The following is a 26,135-nucleotide window of genomic DNA, read 5'->3' as shown; positions in this document are numbered from 1 at the left end:
AGGACATTTCTAGTGAAGGTTTTGCATGTTCTGGCCACAGTTTTCCCTTTCCCATTCCTTTTCACTTTTCCTTTCCCTTCTGCCAATATTCTGCATCCTTTGGTGGAGCAACCCTTCTGCATGTAAAAAATTTATTCCTCGAGGACAGATGGGAATTTGCAATTTTCCCAAGTAAGGAAAGTCACTCTATCATTACTTTGTTCCCTAGACTGAGGGGTATTCTATACAAAAGTGTCCTGGCAAATTAAATGTTCTTCAGAGGGAACAGAAAAATTGAATGTGTAGCTTCATCAAAAATGTTCATATTCTAGACCTACCTAAAATAAAAGATGTTGTGGAATATATTAGAAATTTGCTACAGACTTAATTGCTGCTCACATGAAGTTATTCAGAAAACAAACCACTTCTGTCCATCAGATTCTGAAAATCAAGAAACAACTGCTCTTTCTGATTCCCTTTCTGTGTTCATAGTCCCTTAATCAACTTGGTTTCACTTTAACTGATGAAGCAAAAACTGACCTTTAGGTAAAAGCAAGCAGTTTCCAATTCAGAATCTGGGTAATAACTTTTCTGTGCTTTCTATATTCTTTATGTAATGCCTAAGTAGCGGTAAATCTTTTAAAAATCCACAGGGCTTTTGTGACTTTCTGCTAATGAACTATGTTGTTAAACCTTTTGAGCTTTTCTGAAAAACAGTGACAGGTTTTTCTCAAACTCAAATTAATTTCTGGTAAGTCCATCCTATTAAAGCTAACCTATTTACCAATCTGTTGTTTGATATGTTAGCTCTGAGCTATGTGTTTTCTGATCACTGTGCTTGTGGGAGTTCTGTCTGCTGCATTCAGTGAACTTACTCAATTTAAAATGCTGTTTCATGTAACTGGGTCAGTGGCAGTTAGCTCAGCATCCAAGTGCAAAAGCCACCACATTTGTAAAACACAGCACAAATTATGTTTGTTGTTTCATAATAAATCAGAAACTGAACCCAAAGTGGATGGCCCATTTTCATTGGTTGGTAAAATAATGAAACCTTTGATATGCAAACAAATATAAATGTTTACATTAAATTTTATATTAATTGTGAAAAGCCCTATATACTTTGATTTCTATCAATTGCTTAAGTTCTATAATTCTGTGGAAATTTAGTTTTATTTTTTCAATTGTGTAAAATGCATAAATATAAAACATGTAAGTTTAACTTCAAAATTGACCTGTCCTTTATTTATAGAGCACCTATCCTGTCTGCTTTGTGACCTGGTTGTATAAAATAATGTAATTATACTTGTATGGCAAACATTACTTTCAGTCAGACTTTCAGTTCTGGGGGTCAGCTGCTTAACCGAGCGTTTCTGGAGTACGAACTGATTTTAGAAGCCATCACTTTTAATTCTGGATGACTTCTGAGTGTAACTTTTAAAAAACTATCAGGTTAGTGCCTTATAACTAAAGGCATATTTAAATGGATTCAGATGTGGTCCCGTCATACACAAACCAGCTTCAGTTCTTAATTTGTAGAACTGTGGCATAACTAATGCTTTTCTGGGGACAGGTGATGACTGCTGTAACTTGCCTATGAGAACAGTTGTTAAAGGTATTTTTTCCTGGTTAATACCATATTCTTATCTGTCTGGATGTTCTTTTTTTTTTTCATACAAAATAATTCTCTTCTGATACTTCTGTTTTCCTACGAGAACCTTACATTTACCATTCTAATCAGAATCCTTTTTCTCATTAAATAGGAACTAGAACAATTGCTAATGATAGAGACAAAAAATTACAGAAAGACCATAAAGTTTTACCAGAAACTATTGCAGAAAGAAAGAAGCAGCAAAGGTAAGAGTACAGCAACTTGCCAGTATTGAAGTGGGTGCATACTACTTTTAAGGATTTTTTTCTGTAAGTCAGAGTCATTGAAGTTCTTACACTGTGTGTTTTAAATTGAAAGGTCCTGAAACTAAATCTGTGTTGCCCAAATTGAGATTACAACTGCAGGAGATGAAATCAAAAGTGCAATTTCTTGAACTCGTGAAGAAATATGTGCAGGCAAGTCAGACTTTGTTGTGCTTTTGTTTCATTTGTCATTTCATTACTGCATCAGTGTAGTTGGCTGCTCAGGTCAGTATATGAAATGTGAAATGTTTTGTGTCAAAGTGCCAAATAAATTGGATCTAAATGAATGATTTAAATAAAGATAATTTCTATTAGTAATTGCTGCTAGCATTGTTTAAAAAGGAAAAAAAAAAAAAAGCAATTGTGTGAAATGTGGTTTGGCTTTGAGTTGACTGCCTTTTGTGTGGATTTTCCTCTTTATTTCCCTACATTTTATTTTTACATGGTTTTGCATCTTTGAGCAGATCATGTATGCAGAGCAGTGGGGTGTGGAATCCTGTGTGCTGCCTACAGTCATTCATAACGGGAGAACTGACACCGTGGATGTGGCACCTACAGATGATTCATCATTGTTTCTTTATTATAACACAGAGAAACACCAGTGTAATAATCAAAATGGAATAAAAGTTCTGCAGGCTGGTACACCACTTGGTTTAATGGCTTATTTATATTCTAGGTATAGTATATTTTGCACATTCTTAATTGAGAGTGGGTTGAGGCATAGTTGCTAATTCAGGAAAAAATAGTCTCTGTGATAAATCCTAGTTATTCAATGTTGCAGAAAATCTTCTCCCTTATATTAAGTTTAATGTTATTTCTGTGAACTCTTATTTAAGGAAATGGGCATGGAAATGGCAAAAGATAAGAAATAAGCCAAACTGCTAAGTTTGGATTTGATTAAAACTCGATGCATTTGATAATAAATCGAAACCTAATAAATTTAAACTTTTTTATCCTGTACTTATTTGAGGTTTTGCTCTGATAGTTGCCATGGATTCAAGGTTTTATGTTACTGCCAGGAATATTACAATTCTTCAGAACATATAATTTGATATTTTGTATTAATAGGGTCTGGGTGTGAAAACATACAGTTTGTTTTACAGATTATTGCCCTAGTCCTTGGGACTGATCAAGATACAGGCTTATCTCATGGCTTAGAAGGGGACAAAGATGTCCTTTAGACTTCAGCTAAGGTGTTGGTTTAAGGTACCTGAGCCATAGTAGTATGAAGGATGAAAAGTGCCTGAGAGACTCCATCAGACCTGTGCCACTGCAGAGGGAGCAACTTCCTCCCAGCTGCTTCTCCCAGCTCATCCTGACTCAGAGACCCAGTTATTTATCCTGAGTGCTGCTTTTCCTGGTAGTTAATGTTTTGCACAAAGTAAACAAATTGTTTTGAATCAGAGCTTCCACATTCATCAAGCCCAAATTTTAATGGCAGCTGTAAGCCATCAGGGACACGTGACAATTGACCTGTGTTAAGACCCTGAGAGTGTGTGTTTATAAATATATATGTGTGTGTATAAAAAAATATAAACTGCATTGATTTTTAGCACATGTATAACAAGCATATTCTGGTGTTAAAGCAACTACTGCTGTAATTAGAGCTACAGGAAATATTTTCTTGATTAAAGTATCTACTTTTTATATTGTTATTGTAATCGAAGTATTTTAAACCAACATTAATTGAGATTATAAAAAAAAAATTAAATATGTTCTTTCACAGTATTTGGAATGTAACTTCTGATAACAGAAATGTCAATGTAGTTCTTCACAAAATTGCAAATAGAGAAACTTATTTTTAAACAAATTATGTTTTCAGTGTTGGCAATCGCAATATTTGGTGTGTAAGAATAAAAGAGAATCAAGGTTTAAGTAGAGCTTGAGAATTTAGGATGCCTATTAATTCTTGATGTTTTGAGGATTTTTTTTTGCTCTTGCTATACTCTGATGCAAGAAGAAAATGTGTTCTTGCTTGTCTGAAGTTTTTCTTGTGCTTCACAGAAATGCATTTTTAGAAGGTTATGTACAGCAGTTTCTCTACACATTTCGCTATTTCTGCACACAAGAAGAATTTTTGCAGTTTCTTCTTGATAGGATCAGCAGGACTTTATCCAGGTATAGTAATTTCCTGTGAAAAATATTATCAAAGTACAATTGACTTTCCTCCCAATACTTGTTTCTGAAAATAACTACTTAATTAAATTGAATTTTGATGTTGTTTTTTGTAAGACTCTCTTGACAAGTGAGAATGAAACTAGAGCAAGTGCAATATTTGACAATGTACTTACTTATTTTTTTCTTCTGAATTCTGAGTCTTACTTTTGCCAGTTGTTTAGTGAGGGGTTTTAAGTACAACCACAGCTTTGGTTCCATAGAGCCATGGATTCTAGAGACATGAAGCTTAATAATTTAGGATAGTACAGTTAATACCAATAATACTTTTGGTTTTTTCAGCACTTAGTTTTGAATTGGAATGGGATATCAATTTTTGTGAAACAAGTGCCTTTTTCTTCTTACCAGTGCAAGCCTGGATCCTTCCACAGCACTTACCAAAATATGTAACCGCAGTTTCTACATCCTGCAGGCTTGGATTGAAGACTGCTACAGTGTAGACTTTGCAACAAATACTGATCTTTTGTGTACCCTAAAAGATTTTATTTCTTCCAAGGTAAGTCAGAATTTCAGTAGAAGTTTTAAGAAAAAAAATCAGTCTAAGTCAGTTATGGTGTATGTAAGATTGTTACTACCAAAAAAAGTCCTAATTACAATTAGAGTAAAGGAAAAAAATGTTATCTTTGACAGCTGCGTTCAATATATCTAGTTTTGGACAGACATGAATCTCACAGTGATATTGTGTTTTCCTTATAATTTATGGGAAATTTAGTTCAATATTCTGTTAAAGTGTTTTGCAATTGCAGGTTGTTCCATTAAATGGCTATGGTGAGCGCTTGTTGTCATTACTTGAGGATGCTTCTGCCAGGAAGAGTGGCAGTGCTCGTCAGTGCGTAAGCATGGACAAGTGTGAAGATGAGGGCGAGGAGGACAGAAAAACATTACATTCTCTATGTAAAAAGCTCTCAGAAGATGTTTCCAGAAAGGCATGTCTTCAGACTGCAGTAAAATTTATGTACCTGCATTTTAAATTTTCTTTTGAAAGTATCTAAGGCATAAACTATAACTGTGGAAGTCATCTTAAGCCTCAATTGTGCCCTGTCAGCTGTTTCAGTAACAATAGATCAGATAATCAAAATTCTGAGTTGAGCTCTTCATCCTTGATACTAGTATGTGTCTCATAGTTACTAGGAAACCTTTTGCCCCTTGTCAAACATTAATACTTTTTATTAGGCATATGTATTTTTAAGTCTATAAATACAGGAAAACAGGCAGTGAGGGGTTTCCTGCTAGAACTTCAAAGCTTGTAGCAAAAACATTTGAACTTTTGTCTGTATTTACTGATTCATACAGTGTCCTCGTGAAAAGTAACCCCAGAAGCTGGAGCATACTGTAGGCTTTTCCTGAAAAAAAGAACTCTCTACAGAGTGACCAAAATGACATGTGGAAGTCAAATGTATTGATAATGTGCAAGTTGACTTTAGAATCAGCATCCTGATAAAGGTGGAGAATTCCATGGGGTATACTGGGGATTCAACTTATAAAGGGCAAGCAGAGTAGAGAAACATGGACTTCTTTTGTTGTCACTGCATCATAATGATACTGGAAGATAAAAGAAGGGAAAACAATGGAAAACCAAGTATTTATTTGGAAAGGGATGTTTGATTCTAAGCAAAAGGAGTGCAAGAAATAGAGCTAGTAAGGAGTAAAGTATAAAATATAGGACTTCAGAATAGAAACTATTTTATGGCAGCAAGCTTGAATACACAGAAGTTTTTTTTTAAATACCAGTGATTGAGATCTGGCAACCTTCTACTCAGACTCATTGACTGTGCATACCATATTAACTTAAAATAGCAATGTTGAATAAAGGAATTCATGTCTGGGCTAGCCTTAAAGATTAGCTGAAGAGTTTTGCATCCACAAAGGTGTTTCTCTAACAAAACATTCCTGAAAGTTAAATCAAGGGGACATGTAATATTTGCTTCAGAGCAGTCAAAGCTTTATGTATTTTTTTTTGTCTACAGAACTTTAACTGGAAACTTTCCAAAGGTATGGGACCAATCGCGCAATATCAGAGAGAGCGACTGTACTCTATTTCATCAGTTTTGCCAAAGCCATGCTATAACAGTTTTACAGAAGAATTCCCAGGCTCCCTTGCTAAAGCAGATGAAGTGGGACCGTATCTCTTAATAGAATACAGTGTGCAACAGCTTTGTTGTCAGCTGACGTTACTGCAACAGGTACAAAAGTCTAGGTTTACTTCAAAGTACAGATAATATTGAGCTTCTTACTTTATACTCAGCTTCCTTTCTCTAGCATTTCCCAACCCTGTTTCAAGCTTATTTCATAAGGCTTTTAATTTTTTCTTGAAATCTTTACAGTGAAATTTAGACTGGTGAATTCTATTCTTGGGGCGGGGAGGGGCAAGGGGGTGGAAAACCTCTGTCATTTTTATCCCTGAGCATTTCAAAAGAACTGCTACATCTAACAAGAGATGTATCTTCCTCTTTTTGTTTAGGAAGTATTTCATAAATGTCATCCTGTACACTTTCTAAATTCAAGAGCACTTGGTGTTAAAGACAAATGTGTTGCTGTCCAAAAGTAAGTTGCTTATTTTAAATGCCCTTCTATTCTGTTGGTGCACAGTAATTTACTGTGTTACACCTTTAATATGTCCAGGAAGAAAAAAACATTTTTAAAACTTAATATATTTTTGCCAGACTAGATAGTCTGTTTATAAAAAATTTTTAATTTCAGGAGATTTTATGCATGTGTATATCTGTGTACCTATGCACGTATATGTATGTGATAGGTCACATTTGCAAGGTGATTTCTCTGAAATCTGAAGTGAGTCAGGCCAAAATATTTATGAAGACTTGTGTTGAGGGGATTGCTTCAAAGTTTTCATTTTTGACGGAAAAAAAATGTAATGGTTTCTGAAACAGATTCCTTGATCACGTATATGTGTATGTATATCAAATCTCAAAGACCATTATGGTGTCACAGAATAGCTGAGGTTGGAAGAGATCTCTCAAGATCATGTAGCCCAATGCCCCTGCCTTTAGCAAGGTCAGCTGGAGCAGGTTGCCCAGTACCATGTGCATTTGGGTTCTGAATATGGATGGAGACTCCACAACCTCTCTGTGCAGTGTTTATTTTGTACTGTTAGGCAGATGAAGTATCAGTATTCACTAACACATAAGAATTTTCCTATAGTTATTAGAGTGGTTACCAACCTATTTAAATTACTTGCTCAACAGTAATTAATGTTTTCATCCAGCCACATGGACCTAATTATATTTGATTATGGTCTAGCTACCACATACTCAGTGGGTTCAGCTAGCTTCTAATTAGTGCTTGTTAATTGCACTACCTGTAGTAGACTTCTCTGTGTAAAGATAGGGAATGAACATCTAAAGCAGATCATATTTCACAGATTGTTAAATGGCAGAGGCTAAATCAGCTGGTTTATACTGATTCGGGGTTCAGGCACAGAAAACAAACTGTGTGGTACCATTAGATATCAGGCTCAATTTCTTATGTAACTGCAGTTTTTAATGAGTTTGTATTTCTGGGTGTTGTTTTGTGTCAGACTGCATGATTTGTTTTATTTAGTAACAAATGGGGAAGGTGTCTCTATGTACAGAAATGTATACTGCATATGCTTGTCTTGTAATCATATAGTTATCTCGTAAGTATAAGGAATTAAAAATAATGTAGCTCATTACATACTTCGTAAAATATTATAAAATCAAGACTGAAAGAACTGAAAAATAATTTCAAATGGTTAGAAATTGGCATCTTCACAATCAATATTTTCTTTGAAAATCCAAAGTCAGCATGAATTATTTTTGTCTTTTTTTTCCCCATTCTCCCCATAGAGCTGTTTCTACTGAGACAGTTTCACTCAAAGTCTGTAATCTGTTTCTGTCAAAGTGCGTACAAGACCAGTACCTTCTACAGTTATTAAGAAATGCAGACAATATCAGCACCTGGGTTGCTGCTGAAATTGTAACATGTCACACATCTAAGGTTTGTCACTGTTTTATTGTATTATTAATTATAAAATGGTTATTTGTTGTTACTGTTTATTAGTTGCTATGTAACAAAGCTGCAAGAAATATTTTGAAATATACCTATGAGTGGGCAGTTAACAATACTTTTTTTGTCACAAGGGGAGCGTCTGGGATGTCTTGAATATTTGTAGTAGCAGGTGTCAAAACCTAATAGAATGTAAGAAATGGGTTGCCTGAAGAGATGTCAGGCTTTAATGACACCTTGGTGACAGGAAAGAGAAAGCTTTGTATTGGAGAGAAATGTTACTACAGTCAACAATTTTGATAACAAAGTCAAAAAGGAAATGCATTTATTCTTCCTTCTCATTTAATTTTATTATGTAGATTTATGCAGATTTACTATATATAACTATATAGTATTTTTTTTTTCAGCTGCAGGTGAGCTTATTATCAAAATTTCTTCTTATAGCAAAATGCTGCTATGAACAAAGAAATTTTGCTACTGCGATGCAAATTCTAGCAGGCTTGGAAAATCTTATTGTACGACAGTTACCAGTAAGTTTGAGACTCTGTTCTGTAACTGCTTTGCTTATCATAGTCTTGTTTCAATATGGACATTAACGTGAAAAACAAAAATATATTTTGTTTTATTGTAAGGCCTGGAAAATTTTGCCTGCAAAAGTAGCTGAAATAATGGAGGAACTCAAGGCTGTTGAGGTACAGTATGAAGTCTTTAATGTAAAAATACTTTGGGGTTGGAGAATATGCAAGATCTGCTTAAATGAGTGACTCTGCAGGATGAAAGCTATAATTATTACTTTGTATATGAAGGAGAGTTTAATTTGATTTAAGACTTTTGACCCTTAATCTGATATTTTACAGTACTTTTCAGTATTTCTTGAAAATGTTTGCTGTATGACTAACTATCAAGAAAGAAATTCAAAGCAAGCTGGAACATTAGATACACTTTTTCTGATTATTTCTGTAAGAGCTTTGTGGCTGTAATCTGTTTTGGAAAATTTGAAATGTTTATTACAGGCATTCTTTTCTTTATCTATACAATTTTAAATTGTAGACTGAAGTTCTAAAATGTAGTTTTGGATGAGATTTAGCACTGTTAAAATTATGTATGAAGTATCTTTTGATTAAAGTTACTTTCTTTACTTGTATACTTTTAAATGTTTGGCACCAGATTAGTTCATAGTGTTGTCTTCAACTTCAGTGCTAAAAATTAAAATTCATGACAAATAAATACATAGTGCTAAATAAATGGAGTTAGGAACTTCTTGTAAAACCTGCCCCAATATACTTACGGTGATATTTGTCTGTGTGTATTTTTACACTAGGTGTTTTTAAAAAGCGACAGCCTGTGCTTGATGGAAGGAGAAAGATTCAAAACACTTCCAACAATTCCATCAGCCCACGTTTTGGCTATGCACGTCCAACAGCTTGAAACTGGAGGATTCACAATGACAAATGGAGCTCACAAGTGGACTAAACTTAGGTAATTATTTTAATGATGTGTGTCACCTAACTGTTTAAAATTGAGTATTGTCTAGTGGGGTAATGAAATCTAATTCAACATTTCACAGCATTTTAAATAGTTTCAGTCATTTTGACATCTAACTGAAGAGACATGCCATAGAAGAGGATAGTCAGTGCCTTTGAAATAGCCTTTAAAGTTTGTTTGGGGCTTTTTTGTTTTGGTTGGTTGGTTTTAATCATCAGCAAAGCAAACTAATATTTTCTACCATATTCTCTTTCAAGAAATATTGCAAAAGTTGTGAGCCAAGTTCATGCATTTCAAGAGAATCCTTATACATACGCACCAGATTTCAAGCTGCAGTCTTACCTCACACAAAGAATAACTCATTTTAAAGATGCAGACATTTCTGCCTTGGCAGCTGACAACTGTGCCAACTTCCATCAGATACCAGCAGACAAACATTCACGAAAAATTCAGGACACACTGCGCAGAATGAAGGCAACATTTCAGTAATTATTTACATTTCATCTGTTCTATTTCAAGTGTAGATTGTAAAACTGGATTCAGTTGACTTCATCTCCTGGACCAATTCCCAAGCAAATACTTAAGTGAAAAGACTTAAAATTCCATCTCAAGTTGAAATGATTGTATTTCTTAGCATGGAATTATAAAATGCTGACTAATGACATTTGATTTCCTAGCAACTGAATGACAGATCAAAAGAATAAAAATAAAGATAAAAGTAAAGAGAGATTATAGATGAAAAGGATGATTCATTTTGTCACTCTTATTTAGCATAAGAAAATAATTAGCCTAAAAGCAAATATCAAAAAATACCATGGAAATAAGTTAAGATTACAGCTTCTATTGCAAATTTGGCCTAGGAGAGTTTGGAGTATAGTTCATTAAATGTTGAATGTATTTTTATATAAATGTAATACACTTTTACCCTGTCACAGTGTGCATATAATTCAGGGACACAGATCTTCTGCTGTCCTTTGACTGTTGATGTCTCTTGCTTTTATGTTGTGTATTATGAAAACTATAATTGACTTATAATAATTGGCCATCTTTTTCATCAAAAATACTGAGGAAGGAGAGGAATGCCATGCTGCATTCCTTCTTTGTTTTGTTTTGATTTTAATGTCATTGATACAGCCTGTTTCCAAATGAAAGTAAGATCTGAATCTAAATATTACCACTTTGTTGCTCTGCTTCCGCCCTCATAGCCTTGTGAAAACAATAAGCAAGAAATTGCTTTTCTTTCTGTATTTGGCACAAGAATCACATTGCGAATTTGTGTACGTATGTATGTGTGCACATTTGATTATGGCTTTTGCTCCTGAGGTTGCTTTTGTAGATCACAGTGCTCCAGCAGCATTAAACAGGAGATAGCAGTGTGAAATTTGGATCTGCATCTTGTAAAACTTCGGTGCTAACCTATTTATAGAGCTTATACCTACAAGACCTTCTAAATGGCAATGAAATGTGATGCAATTGCTTGAAAGTTTGTTGAGCTACACAGGTTTATGCAAGGCCAAAATGTTAAAGCTAAAAATTAGTTACAAACTCTAGTATTTCTACCAGAGGGGACAATGTTAGTATGGGAAGAGAAGTGGGCAAGGGCAAGAAACAGCTACAATTAACTCTATCCTGAAAGTGATTTGCTAGAACTGTGTTTAAAAAAAATTTTTAAAAAGATGTTTTGAGAGATGTGGGGAGCAGATGTGAACTAACTGTCTTGGCATGTTTTAGTGATGGAGAAGGATAATGATGTAAGAAATGGGAATGTGCACATGTCTAGTATTTTGCAAATTGTACTATTGTATCTGACAGAAATGCATGTGCACATGTTAAATTGTAGCTTTTTCAATGTTTAAGAGGAAAGCTTCTCTTTTTCTCTTGTCAATAATGGCAATATATACATCAAAGGCCACCTGCTCCTCATCTTTCTCAGTCAAACACAAGGTATGTCCATATTTTCCATTTAATACCTCAGTTACTTTTTCATACTAATATATTAATACCAGACTAACTTTTGTGCTCTTATTGATTTAAACAGTGGAGAACTCAGTCCTTGACAGGGTTTTCTTGCATTTGTTCTACTTTTAAGATGATTTATTTTGTTATTTACCATATGTGGGTTTAGCATGTCATTAATTGTAGTATTCTGACTTACCCTTGAGTAAGTAAAATGTGTTGCTATTTCTCTAAAAATTGCTAAGTATGAAAACATTTAATCTTTACCTTCTATCTTTATATTACACGGTGATTTAAGAATTTTAATAACTATCTGCAGACATACATTTCACATATTTGATCTATATGCATTTATTTTAAAGAGTTGTTTTTATTAGTAGTTATTTGTTTTTCTCAATTAAGAATTACCATTCACTTAAAGCCACGCCTTGCCTTTGAAAGACAGTAGAATTTAAAGTAGCATAAGCTTTACTAATGTAAAGAATGCCACAAAATTTGCTAATCACATTATCTTAATAAATTCATTTTATACAGTTGCCAGACTATCGAAATTGCTTTTGTGAATTTACTTATTTATATGTTGCACTCATTATAATTAGCTCATATATTTCTTATGGTTTCATCAGGATTAAAGAATCTACTATGTCTAGAAAATATTATGTTTATTCTATGACAATATCTGGTGCTATACAAGATTAAAAAGCATCTTATGTCTTCTGTATAATGCTTGAGTGTATCAGACCTTATATTGCTATAAGTTCATAGTACTGAGTTATGGTTTTACTTTGGGGTGTTTTCATCAATCAGATATTTAAGATTTTGTATTTAGAAACTACCCCCAAAAAACAACAACAAAAAATGTAAATAGCTACTGAAGAAAAAAAAAATAAAAGGGCAAAAATCCCACAACCAACAACACTCTTTTACAAAGAAACTGATTTGCTTTTGTCCACGAACACTGATGTATGCACATTTATGTGACACAAATTTCAGAATACAGTTATGTCTAGTGTATAACTGTGCAGTTTTATTTATCACTAACAAGCAGGAAGGATTGGACTAAAGTTTTCTCCTCCTGTGGGGAATGTCTTTTTAAAAGAAAACACAGGACAAAACATGTCAAAAAAGCAAGTTCAGTTGTATCTAGTTGGCAAAAAAATTGTTGTCATCAGTAATTGAATTGCATAAATAAGGGACTATGCAGTCTGGCCCCATGTTTCCATTCCAATACCAAATTAGCATGTTTGGAAAAAAAAGGAGTTTGTTCTTTAAGCCAATATTGCCACCAGCTGTCCTAGTTCTTCTTCACAGTTTTTTCCACACTTATCTTATTTTTATGTTGTTTCTTTTCCAATTGTGAGCCTTGGAATTTCTGAAATGAAGTTTGCTCCTTGGGAGCCTTTGCAGTTGCTCTGTGCATCGGTGCTCTTTCTGTGTCCCCTTGCAGGTGTCTGTCCTCAGGATCCCTGGGGCTTCCAGGCCTCCTGCTAGAGAACTGGGACCTGTGTCCTAGTTACACCTGCTGCATTTGAAAGTAGGTTTCCAGCTCCAGCACCTCCAGGATCCTATAAATTATTCCATAGAAACCCAAACCAAGAAGCTGGAAAAATATTTAATGAATAGACACTAATTCATGATTCTGACAAATTTCTTTCCTTCGAAATTTTTCAACCACTTCTAAACTGTCCTTTTGTAGTTTTCTATGTTCATCCTCTATGTATTGGGAGTGGTTTCATAAGCTTTACTGAGACTCTTCTGTGAGTACAGTATGTGATTTGCAAAGGATTAAAATTTTAGGAAATCTGTTTCTAAAAAACAAATTAATAGACTATAGTTTTAGAAGAGAGAAGCTAACAATAATTTTTCAGTGTTAGACATACAGTAGATTTTTTACAATCCTTGATATTACAATGAGGGCTAGAGTGCAAATAAATTATTTTTCTCCCTCATACCTGCTTAAATACAATCCAAAGAATATCTGGACTTAAAATGCATATTTTTTTTTAGTAGAAGATTTTATTTCTCAAGACATGCTTTATCAATAATAATTTTAAAATAGATGTTGAGCTTTAGAAGGAGTCTCAAAGCATTAGAAATGCAGGTTTGAACAGTATTTGAAAACTCAAGTCCCATAAATCAAGCTTAATTGAGTACTCATCTTTGCAAAAACAGGTATTCTTCACCCATGAATTTTTTTGTCTTCATTTAGTTATTAAAAATGTCAATATTATAAATGTTAGAAATTTCCAGATAGTCATTTTAACTGTCACCACTACCATTTGCTTTGTAAAAGATTTTTTCCCTAAAGTTTTTTTTTTCTTGTAATTATTTTAAGTATCAGTAAATGACTAATTTGTGGCAGAAGATTCCACTGGGTTTTGCAATGTGATTTCATACTCTGATAACTTTAAAATACATGTTAGAATTAACAATTCCACCTTTCCGCTAAATAGCAGATCCACCTTTGCCTGGATGACCACAGTGTGGTTGACAGTAGCTGCTGTTTAAGATTTTACTGTGATTAATAGAGAGAAACTAGTTGAAAATCTGAAGGTGGAAAGCAATTGAGATTAAAGTTACCACGAGACAAGAGAGTTCATGATTGAAAGGAAAGAAAGGGATGAGAGAAGCAGAATAACAACAGTGGTCTTCAAAAAAAGCAAACTTCAATAAATTTGAGGAACTGGTATATAAGGTACCAAGGGAAGGAATTCTAAAGCAAATAGAAGTTCAGGAGGGCTGAGAGTTTCTAAAAAGAGATTTCTAAAACAGACTGTATTAAGTATAACAATCTATCCTCATGCAAAGGAAAGAAAACTGACAGAGCAGTGTGGCAGCATTAGGGGCTCATCAATGACCTGAAAAAAAAAATCAGAAAAGAATACTGAAAAAAGTAGGAACAAGAAGACTGCATTGACAGGAACAAATATAAAAGAACAGCACAGCAGGTTAGGTTAGGAACAAAACTGGACAGATAAAATGCTATTGCCACCAAAGGAAAAGTGAAACAGTAAAACTGGATTCTTAAATCATTTTCTATTATACAATAAGAGTTCTCTGCTTACTAGGAGAGCTGAATAAATATCAGATGGTGCAAAAGCCTGAAGTGCTTGCTATTTCACTCCCCTCCGAACAGTGCATATTATGATCAAAGTTAGCCAGGAAACAGGAATGCAGGTCAGAATGGGAGACTGTCAGACTAATTAGATGTATGAGAACATTAAATTCTGATTCAATCTGTTCTATAATAATGAGCAAAAAATGAAATAATCTTGGGTCCACCTGACCTGATTATATATTAGGTCACTAAGATTCAGATGATGATACTGTGGGTACACAGCTAGTTAATACGTTATTTCAAAGGGTGAATACCAGTGCTTGATAAACTGTGAAGATAAACTGAGCAGCTGGGGCGAGGCTATCCATATGTTATGAGCAAAAAGCAGGTACAGATCCCTCAGAGATGAGGCACAAGTCTCATTAAGTAAAAGCTTTGGGTTTATCAAAAGCGTAGCATTACCACAGTGGGAACCCTGGGGCACTGACACTGATCAAATGGGGACTCAATGCAGTGGACCCCTGCTCGGGAGTGATGCTCAAGGAAAAGCACCTCAGAGGTGGGTAATAAAACTTGCGCTGATTAATTTATACATATGCAATGTCCTGTTTTGCTCATTAGCAAACTGATGTAATGCAGGTGCCGTTGTCTGAGTTCCAAGATCCACAGCTGACCTTCAGCTTGGCAGCTGCGCAAGGGTTTGTGCTGGGCTGAGGGAAAGCGAACTATCCTGGCTTATCGTAATGAGATAAAATGTGCTTGGGACTCTACATATTGTGATGGGAAGAAGTGAACTATTCCATGTTACAGTCACAACATGATAAGACGTGCTTGGGACTCTGCATACTGGGATGGGGGAGGCAAACTATCCTGGGTTACAGTAACAAAGTCTTCTCACGCCCTATCATTACAGGTGGGGCCTGGATCCAATTGTGTCTGGGATTTCTACTGATGAAGTCCAGTATACTTACACAACACACGGGATTAGAACTCACAATAATCGTGATGATGGTTTAAATTTAAGCTCTAAGTCCTACATTTCTGAAGGATAAAAATGAAATTATAAATAACTGCAGAACTTCAGAAAAAATCTCTGGGGACCATAATAGATCACAAACTGAACATGAATCTCTGTGTAAAGTTTACAAAAAGAAAAAAAAAAAAAAAGAGGGAAAGCCAGAGGTGTCCTATAAAAGAGTCATATATGACAGAAGGTGATTATTTTTTTTCTGGCACTGGTGAAGCATCAGCATGAATACTTTACCATTTAGGCACTGCACTTAAGATACATACAGGCAACATGAAAGAGAACAGAGGACCATAATAAAAATATGTTTAAAAACATAAACAGAGAAAGCCTGAAAGAATTGGACTTACGTAGACAAGATTAGATTGAGCAGGACTGTGTGTGAAATGTTACTGTAAAAAGTTGTAGTAGCTACAGACAGATGGAGTTTTCTCCATGCTCTGTGAAGCTTAAGTGAGGCAGTATTAATTTTGAAGCAAGGTTTCAGTTTTTACATTGGAAAGATTCATGTGAAGCACTGGAACAGGTTGCTGACCTGTAACACGCCTGTAGTATCCCCTTTCCTGTAAATTTGTTAGAACAGATCACATAAAACTGTAGTAAGTGCTCAGGCCCACTTAGTCCTGTCCTTGGGAAGGGACAGTGGCTCAGCACTGATCTTCAGTCACTCTATATTCTCACTAAAGTAGATTAGACATAAAAATTGAACACCTGCAATCAGAGAATGCTATTAATTTGATTATTAATTTCATCGTATAACAGTTACTTTAATTTTCAAAGTTTTATTTATATTTTTCCACTGATACATAGCAAAAGAGTAGGTGTTGCTAGGGCGTGCATTACTTGAACTTATGTAAAACATGTTACAGAGGAATACTGAATTTGCATTATATACTATATATATTATATATTAATAATTAATAATGATATATTAATGCAGTGGAAAAGTGGTAATTTCTAAAAGCAGCAGAGGAGTAAAAGCCCACCATGCACATCCCTGTGTTGAGGAGAGTGGAAAGCAAGTCTCATCAGTTGCCTTAGCTGCCAAGAGCTGAGTCATCATCCCTGTAAGTATTTAAAAGATGTGTAGATGCGGTGCTTAGGGACACGGTTTAGTGGTGGACTTGGCAGTGTTAGGTTTCCGGTTAACCTCGGTGGTCTTAAAGGTCTTTTCCAACCTAAATGATTCTCTGATTCTATCGCTGCCTCAGCTAAACTTCTGCAACTTTTTTTCCCCTATGTGTAGCAGTTTTCTGGATGCGAAGTCTTGATATAACCAGGAGATGGCACGAGAGACCCTTGCAGGCTTCTAAATGTACATGCCGCACTATGAGCAAAGGTACTGTGAAAAACGTTCTGCCTGAATTCTGCCCATTAGAAACAGGCAAACACGAAACGGCAGAGATTTTTTTAATTCCATTTTTAAACCAAACGTGTTTACATTCAGCTGCTGCCATTAATCTTTTGAAGAAATGCACACGCAACTTCGTAAATTAAAATCTTAATTATTGGTGTGTAATGCATCCATTTGCGTAAAACCTGTCAAAGAAAGTACACTGTATTGTTTGGAGCAAATGTAGACATTGAATTACACGTTATAGGGACAGTGTTAATCATCTTAGCTAACTACATTCCTGTCCTCACTCACTGTAGCCCACTTTTTCCCTTGTCAGTAAAGTGACAGAGGATGTCAGGATGAGTGCTCGCTGTTCTAGGGTGCAGTGAAGGCGACAGCATCATTTGTGCTCTGTTGCTACAGTTCTGCATCTTCTCTTCCTCAGCTATCAGTAATATTTGCAGGATACTTGATGGAAGTGACTGAAAGAAAACAGGAAGAAACAGTGTAGAGTGAGGAACACAGAAGAGGGGAAGAAATAACTAGAAACAGGAAACAGAAGAGCCTTGAAGTCAGAAAAAAATGTAACTTTTTTTTTTTTCCATTTAATTTGAATAGACTGGTTTTGGAGCAGTACAAAGATCTTATTTATATTAGGTGCAAGTTAAGGGAAGGAAGAGTCAGTAAAATATTTTCACTGCTGGGACCAATGCATTTCAGAGCAGCATTGTATGGCACAGACCAGGATGAGCACAGAGGGTGATAGATGACCCAGGGCTGCCAGCTGTGATAGCTCATTCTCCTGCTGACTCATCATGCTCAAATGCCGACTCTAAAATCAAGGTAATAGAAAAAAATTGAGTCATTCTTTAATAGCTTAAAGTGAAAAATTACTTTCAATAATAATAAATGCTTTAGTCATAGTATAGCTACATTTCTTTAGAAGGTATTTGTGGGAAACAAAAACTAAAAATAATGGAACATTTCTGATTTAATGCATTCTCAGTTTTATGTTTAATAGGTTGTTAAATGTAACTTTAGAAGTAACCATCATGAAAAAATTTATCCTTCAGCAAAGACTGACGAAGGGTCTTGATCTAAAATGTGAAGTAAGCCTCTGTCAGGTTTTGAAAAGATTTCAGAGTGTCTAAGTGTGACATTTTGTGGTCTTGATCAGATTATTAGTCCAAGTGATCTGAACAATTACTAAAACCAGTGGGGTTTATGTGAATTTGCATATGCACATTATTCTCTGTAGGTGTACCTCATATCCCTAGATAATACATATTTTTAATGAAATCCAGATCCTAAAGCATATTTATGCACCTAACAATTAATTCCTATCTACTTTGGAAAATAAAACCCCTTCTAAAGCCTTTTTTCATGCTGCTTCCTTTCAACTAATAGTTTTTAAACTCTGATTACTACTGATGAACCTTACTTCTGTAACAACAGCGGTACATGTTTTAAATGTTGTCCTGATTCATACTGACTTTGACTTCCTTATTTAATAAGCTTAAATTTGAGTAAGAAACTGTTAAAAACATAACATGTGTTTTCTTTCTTAATATTTACAGCAGCTCTCTGCAGAATGTATATTTTTTTAAAACATTTCACTGATTCTGCTTAGCAGCTGGTAATAGCCTTATGGTAAGGTGCCATGGGAGCTCTTGGCATTTTGAGTGCTGTGTTGATTTAGATCAATTCCAAGCATGATGAGACATTTTATTTTCCTCTATGTATCATCACTCTGTTTAATCCAAGCTTTCCTGGTATTTCTGCGCATATGGTCTTTTCATTCCTCATGGAAAAGTAGCTCTTATTTCTGTCAAAGAGGAAAGATTATAATAATTGATAATGAAGAGATTGGTTAGAGGCTATTTGTAATGCTTTTAAGTCCTAAAGGGTAGTTTCTCAGAAGTTACGATGATTGGATAAACATGCCACGATAAAGACCATATAAATTGTATAGCAGATGCCAGCAGCCCTTGCTTCACTTGGCAGACCTTCACAGGAAATAAATGTGCATGTCCACAGATGGATCCACGTCCTTCTGTGTGTCATAAGCTGCCCTTTTAAGTGTCTGCATTGCGTCACCACCAAGCTACTCCCAAGGACCACATGTTCACTCTAGTTTCACCCTCCACTGTTATAAGAAAGGGTCACCTTCTATTTCAAAATGACAGTCCTCTTCTTTGATCTTGTGTACCCCCACTGCAGCAAGGCCAAGTGGTGGCAGTTTTCTCCAGTACCTGTGGGGAACCCAAGGTACTTGGCAGCCCTCAGCTACTCTCTCCTCAGTTCCTTCAAAGCTTCATTAGGGAAGGGGATATCTCAGAGCACAGTCCTGCCCCTCTGCAGGGCTCTGAGCTGGCTTACTAGGGCAGAGCTGGCCTTTGGGATGGAAGATGTGGAGCAACAATTACAATAGTTCTCAAAGGCTGGGCTATTATCCCAAAATATATCTGTTATAAACTGCCCAGTAAGCATCCAAGCAGGACTAGCTAGTTCTGCAGAACATCCTCAGCCTGAAACCACTGTTGTGTGTGTGCTTTTCTGTGGTGCTACTTTGTGTATAAGGACCATTATCTTTATCCCATCCTACCTGTCCCAGCCAGATATCTATAAAGCCACTTCTTGGCCTCTTTAAATGCAGCTGCAGCTCACAAGAAATATGGGGGTCAGTGTCAAGTGACAAATCTCAACTCATTTTCATTCCCCTGGATGCTAAAATGTTCACTTCTATATCACCTCCCACAGAATGGCCTGGCCCAGCCTGGCTTGGCATTTGGCATTATGATCCCCAGTCTCCTGTGGTCTTCAGGAAGCTGATGGCCTTTATTTTCATGGAGAAGGTTCTGACTCCCCAAAGAGGGCAAGTGTGTATTGTACAGACATCTGCATAAAATATTGTCATTATCTTCAGTAAATGGATTTTCAAATTTCTGCTAGTGGCAGTCATGTTGGTATGTCTGGGCTCTTTGTCTCTACCTGCTTGTAGCAGCAGAGTGAAGATCCTGTTTGTTCCTGCTCTTCCCTGAGAAATTCCTGAGGACTTTAGCATGAGCATGTTTACAGCCCCGTGACAATATCACTTGATTTTAAACATAGCATTTCTGGATAATAGTTTAGCAGGAGGTTTTCAAACAAACACTTAATGAATAATACATAGAAACAGAATGAAGGCAGCTTAAGAATTTTAGATAAAATTAAGCTAGCAGCTGTTAAATATTGTGGCAGTCATTACATCCAGAAGTCATCTGCCATCTATCCATGAAATTTCTACATTTTATGTGTAATGGAAGTGAGATTTAGTTTAACCTTGTCACAACGTGATCAATTTGTGTATCTGAGAGCTCAACATTTGACACCATGTTTCAGCTGTGGCATTTGCCTCAATACAATGCAATTAATAAACCAGCAGTGTATAAACATGTAATTTGCAGCTCAGATGGTAAAAAATGTCTTAAAATCTGTAAAGAAACTATGCAACAGATGTATCAGTGGATGCTAAAACCCGAGATTTTCTATCTTTTAGAGCACCATCGTATGTCATGTATTCTTTTTGTCTTATCCAACAGCTTGCCAAGTACCTTTATTTGTTGACATAAAATAAAGCTACAAGAATAACATAATATAGGTAGTTTTATACTTTAAAAAAAAAAATTATAGATATAGAGGTATATATGTTATATATAAGTATGTAAGCAGCATGTAAGTGTGTTATTTATATGTATATATAATATGTAGGGACTAAGAATGGAAATAATTCTGGGCACAAGGGACATATTTATCTCTTTGGGATGGGATCTTGCCCCACCCGTGAGGCAAAATGCTGTTAAAGTAAGCAGAGGTATTTGAATCAAGAAGGAAGCTTGCAGGAAAGTTACGCTTCCTTTTTCTGATCTTTATGAGAATTTAGTCATTGCAAAGGAGGTCTGGCAGGATTCTTCAGGCAGGTGATGGCACTAGTATTCCCAGTTCTGACTGGAGAGACTGCAGCCAGGCCACATGTTAAGTGCAGCCATCTCAAGGGGACTTGTCATTTAGGAACTTGGTTAACAGAGCAGATTCCTGTATGTCTCCTCTCCATCTCCTGCCTTCTTGGTCTGCTCTGTGAAATGTGTTGGCACCAGGACTGGCTAATATGTAAATGCTTAGAACTTCTGGTATTCTAAAATATTTCCTTTGATTTGTGGTGGAGTAGTCTTCACAATTATCTAATGAAAATTACAATTAAGACCCTGTGCATGGAATATTCTGAGAGTGGAAAAGGAGAGGGATTTTTTTTATAAATGAAAGGAAATTTATAACAAATCTTGTACAGTTTGGCCAAGTAAACTTTCTAAATTTTCCAATGTTAATCAGAAAATGCTTGGGAAGGATAGGTGGATGGAGTTTTAAGTCATTAGATATCAGATGCTTTCATACAGTGAAAAAATACAAATATATATGTCCTGCAGGGCTTTGTCCATGTTGGAGATGTTTCTGAGCTTCTTTAGGTATGTAACAGATGTATAGGAGGCATTAATGCTTGAACTTTTGTTTAGACTTTTTTATGCCAGTTCCCTTAGTTTCCTCCACAAAGCTTGTTTAGTGGGCTCAGGCTATTGCTGCAGTACAGGCTGCAATGTCGATCCCTACCTACACAGGCCAGAAACAAAGGTTCTAGATCAGTTATTAGCCACCTTTAAATAAAGGTGACAATAGCGTTTGTATTTTTGTTGGGCAGAGACAAACTCTTGACCAGTGGCATCACTGGTAGAGCAGAGAAGAACTTTAACCATGCTATGAGAATGAACAAGAAAGGAGAGACAGAGCTTAGAAGGGGCTTACAAGTCAAACTTGAAAATAGTTCAATTAAACAATTTTCTAGTAAGCAGAAAATGGTAAGATTTTGTGATGAATGGATATAGCAAGTTGAAATGTTGACTTTAGAAAAGGATAGATCAAGAGGATTTGAGTAAAACTTTTTACTGGATTAATATAAAGGAAAATATACATCTTTGCAAGATTAAAATTGAATATGTTGAAAGATTTAGATATAAACTAAGCAGGAGGGGTTCAGTCTTCAAGCCTCTACCTCACTGACAGTTTAAGAAATAGGTAGAATCATGGTTACATTAACTGTCATTGCAGACAAAGTGAATGCTGAAAAATCCAGCAGGAGTGTCAGAATATCAGAGCAAATCACAGGGTAAAGGGACAGTAGAGCACTGCGTTTGTGTGCAGGGGGTAAAGGCTGAATGTAAAGCCAAAAACAGTAACAAGCACAGACAAATCAGACATGCAGTCGTGATTTCTGGAGGCAGACTGATGCCAGGCAGGAGTGTGATAGGAGTTATCAGTGGTGCAGCTGTCCCACTCTGTTCTTGCACAGAAGAGGATGGTAAGGGGAGGGAATTAATGGATAACCTTACAGTGAAAAACTGCCTATAAAGCACCAGGAACCTTTTGTAAATATACTACAGAGGCGTTAGTGCATGAGCCAAGTGTTCCTGGTGTACACAAAACCGAAGGATGTATGGGAACACTTCTGAAAGACATGCATAAGGTAGTAAGAGTAAAGACAGGGAGAGTAAGATAACAGAGAAACCTGTGTGACCTGCACAGCTTGCAAGACATCTGGGAGGAAATATGTGACACGATTCCTGTAACCTCAGCAGAAGTCTCAGCAGAGTGTTAATTCTAAGGCAATAATAGTCTTTTTTTGGATTATTTTCTAACATACTTTATATAAGCAGCTAAGAGCTGGCCCATTGCTACAACTGAACAGCCTTTAACCTTCTTCTCCAAGCCCCTCACCCTGTGCTTGGTACTTATAACCTGATGCTGCAGGCTCAGGAGAATGCAATGACTGAGTTTATCCATTTGCGTGCCTCGGGCTGTCTCGGGAACACAGTGCTCGGCCCAGAGAGGCGCAGGCTCGGGAAGATCGCTTTAGACAGTGGATCTTCTGGCTGAAAATTAATGAAAAAGCCAGCTCTAGGGGAAGAGGGATAGGGAGCAGCAGCGTCCCCTCTCCCGCCAGCGTCTGGGGATGGTCCCAGTGGGCTCCCCCGAGGGTGCATTCCCCAGCGCCGTTTGAGGCCGCTCAACTCTATAAATGCCATTTGCATCGGGATAGGATGTAACAAGAGCTGTAAATCACTGACGGCGGAGTGAACTCTTCAGGGGCAGACACAGCGGAGCCGAGCCTTCGCTAGCTGTGGCAATGTGTGAACGGTATCTTTTGTTGGGGGGGAGGACTGATGGCAATTAGATGATACTTATCTGGCCCTTTGATGTGTATTTACACAAACAACGTTTTCCTCCGGGAGCTGCGGTATAAAGGAGGAGCCGGTGTCCCCTGCACCCTCCTTCCCGGCATCTCTGAAACAAAGCAGGATGACCAAGGCCCCTTTCTCTGTGGAGTGGTTGTCGCAGAGCAGCCAGGCCCTCAAGAGCCCCACCGAGGGCTCCCCGCACCGAGCATCCTCCACGAGCCACCGGCCCAGCTTTCGCCTCAGCCCCTCCTTGAGCGAGCGGAGCAAGGAGCAGTCCGCCGGCCCGCGGGCCGGAAGAGGCAGCAGGAGCAAGGAGCGCTTGACGGCCACCCCCGCTGCAGGTAACCGCAGTCTCCGCGACCGTCGGGGCAACCCGGGCTGGGAGGGGAAGGACGGACGGGCCCTGTGCTGCCCCTAAAGCCCCGATAAAGGCAGTGCAGTGGCTGCCCGGAGGCGAGCGGGCACACCCGAGGTTCCTGGCCCTTGCTCACCCCTTTTTCCCTCTCCCCAGGAGCAGGCGGGCGGCCGTGGGGAGCGGAGCAGCCCCCGCCAGAGGGAGGTCCCGAGTGCTCGGGCCCCGAGGAGCCCGGCGGCAGGGGCGGCCGGCGGCTGCGCACGGCGTTCAGCGCCGAGCAGCTCAGCACCCTGGAGAGCTCCTTCCAGCGGCAGCAGTACCTGGGGGCCGCCGAGCGCCGTCGGCTGGCGGGCAGGATGCGGCTCTCGGAGGTGCAGGTGAGCGCGGGGGCAAACGGGCAAGGGAGGGCACAACAGTTTGGGCAATGGCTTGGGTGTGGGCCATGGCAGGGGCTGTGTGCCGTTGTAACCTCAACTCCTTCCCTCCTGGCCTCTCCCCCCAGATCAAGACCTGGTTTCAGAACCGTCGAATGAAGCTCAAGCGGCAGCTGCAGGAGCTGAGGACGGAGCCTTTCTGCAGCCCATCTCTCCCTTACGGACCTCAGAGTGGTGTTGTGTCCTTGCCGCTCACGTACATGGCTCAGCCCCCGCCTCTGGCCCGACAAGAGGCTGCCTCTGGGGGCTTCACCTTGGCGGCACTGCCAGCACCCACTCTGGACCTCAGCAGCGCCTGCAGAGCACAGCCTGTGGGCTTTTGGGGTGCACCCTGCTTTGTAGGGTACAGAGATCCCAGAGCTTTCTTGCTGGGTGTTTGACCCTCTGATACGGACTATGACTAAGGAGGATTTGCACTAACAATAACCATCAGGGCTGCCCTTGTCTATAACTGCCTGGTGGAGTTATGATGCAGCACTGAGCAAAATATTTTATAGAGACACAGTGGAAAATCTGGATCCTGGACTTCATGCCCCTGCATTTATAGGCAACTGTATAAAATAGAAATACAACACAGGACAAACATTAATATAAATGGAATCTTTTAATAAACCTAAACTTTTTCCATCTTTCATGTGAATTCCTTCCACAAAGATTGTAGAGCTATTTATCCTTCCATAAAAGAGAGTTCTTCATTAAAAGGGAAGCATAGGCTCATTTTCTAGATCTTTTCTGGCATCCTGCAATTTACTCAGGGTAAGTGCAAAATGTGCGTTTCACCCTGTCCTCTAAAGCAGGTATCCAACCCCTTCAGCTGCTTTCCAGGTGATACTTTTTCTGATGGATCTGTGCTTTTAACCAAATATGTGCATGCACCTGTTACTAATACTTCATACTGGTTTTGCTATAGCAGCAGAAGAGATGCTTTCTGTTGCAGCCTTTAAAAGAACATCTAGAATATGATTTTAAGATCCAAAACGTTATTTTCTAAATAAATACGTAAATACATCTTCACACTCATGTGTAGCCTCAGTAGATTAGTGAGGGCCTCTTGCCTAAACAGATATTGGAAAGGATCTAGACTTGAAATTTCTTATCAACTAAAAAGTCTCAACAAAATAGTATCGTGGCATCTTACATGTACCTAATGGTGTACAAGGGTGATTATCAAAAGAAATACAACATTCCAAAGCTGGTTTTCCCTAAATGACAATAAAGTTTGTTACTGTTCTGCTATGCACTTTTAAAATTTTGAATAATGCTCCAGAAAACATAAGATCAAAATGGTTTGATTTCAGGCTAGAAAAACAGCTCTGAGAAATTATCATTGAATGATGTAACTTGCCATAAATCTTTCAAAGTCAATTGTCAACTAACATGAAAAGTCAATTGTTAACTAACATGAAAAGAGCAATAAAAATTTCCATCACTTTAGAGATCATCTCTGTGGTTATTAGACAACTTCCTGTGCACTTGTAATCTAGAATGGGATGTCGTAATGAATGGTCTGAAGGTTCTCTGCCACTCATCCTTGAACACACTTATTTTCTTTTGTATAGGGGCCATTCTGTGCCTTAGATACACTCGCCTGGTAAAAAGCAACATTGTGCAGCTGAAGGCTGTGGCCTTTGATTTTCTGAGTGGCTGTCACATTTGGAAGTCTCCTTAATTATTTCGTAATCCATACTGCTTTTCTAGCCTTTTGAGATATTACATTTGCTTGCAATTGCACAATTGATGTGGTTCTAATGCAACAGTTTCAGAAAACTAATAAGGGCTCAGGTGCTATCAGTCTTGCTGAGATCTCTTCAGGAGTAAGATGCAATTTGGGATTAAGGAAACTTCTTGAGATGAGAGAAAAATTCTAATTGAGTGGAGGCTTATTTCTCAAACCCAGGTATTACCAAATGGCTATATTGATTCAGAAAACAAAACAACAAACAGAAAAACACACACACACACACACACAAAAAAACCCCACAAACAAACAAAAAAAATCACAAACAAAACACCAGCAATCTTCTCTGACTTTCAAACGTCACTAGAGGACAGGGATGTGTCCAGGAAGAGGTCTGCAATGGTTAATACTTTCTCTAAAGGAGTGACATTTTTAAAACAGCAAAAGAGTCAAGTTCAAGAACCATACAATTTACTTAGGGGGAAAAAAAA

At 37.5% G+C, this 26,135-nt stretch overlaps 1 protein-coding gene and 1 pseudogene across 2 annotated transcripts in view; both read left to right on the top strand.

Moving 5' to 3' along the window:
* KNDC1 (kinase non-catalytic C-lobe domain containing 1) overlaps positions 1-10,023 on the top strand; it is a gene marked incomplete at both ends in the record, with an annotated part of 60,023 nt that extends 50,000 nt beyond the window's left edge. Inside the window, 13 exons of the mRNA XM_080347366.1 lie at positions 1,740-1,833; positions 1,946-2,043; positions 2,355-2,566; positions 3,895-4,008; positions 4,414-4,561; positions 4,812-4,991; positions 6,033-6,248; positions 6,527-6,609; positions 7,890-8,040; positions 8,457-8,579; positions 8,682-8,741; positions 9,371-9,528; positions 9,792-10,023. Coding sequence (XP_080203492.1) covers positions 1,740-1,833; positions 1,946-2,043; positions 2,355-2,566; positions 3,895-4,008; positions 4,414-4,561; positions 4,812-4,991; positions 6,033-6,248; positions 6,527-6,609; positions 7,890-8,040; positions 8,457-8,579; positions 8,682-8,741; positions 9,371-9,528; positions 9,792-10,023 — 1,869 coding nt within the window. The remainder of the gene's footprint in view (positions 1-1,739; positions 1,834-1,945; positions 2,044-2,354; positions 2,567-3,894; positions 4,009-4,413; positions 4,562-4,811; positions 4,992-6,032; positions 6,249-6,526; positions 6,610-7,889; positions 8,041-8,456; positions 8,580-8,681; positions 8,742-9,370; positions 9,529-9,791) is intronic.
* Positions 10,024-23,195: 13,172 nt separating this feature from the next.
* Positions 23,196-24,346, top strand: LOC308042653 (annotated as a pseudogene). Its single transcript has 3 exons — positions 23,196-23,582; positions 23,625-23,909; positions 24,035-24,346. The product of its transcript is annotated as an uncharacterized misc_RNA (transcript).
* Positions 24,347-26,135: the final 1,789 nt, after the last annotated feature.

The sequence above is a fragment of the Nesoenas mayeri genome, assembly GCF_963082525.1.
Source record: "Nesoenas mayeri genome assembly, chromosome: 7".
Classification (NCBI taxonomy): Eukaryota; Metazoa; Chordata; class Aves; order Columbiformes; family Columbidae; genus Nesoenas; species Nesoenas mayeri.
This window is presented reverse-complemented; position numbering and strand designations above follow the sequence as displayed.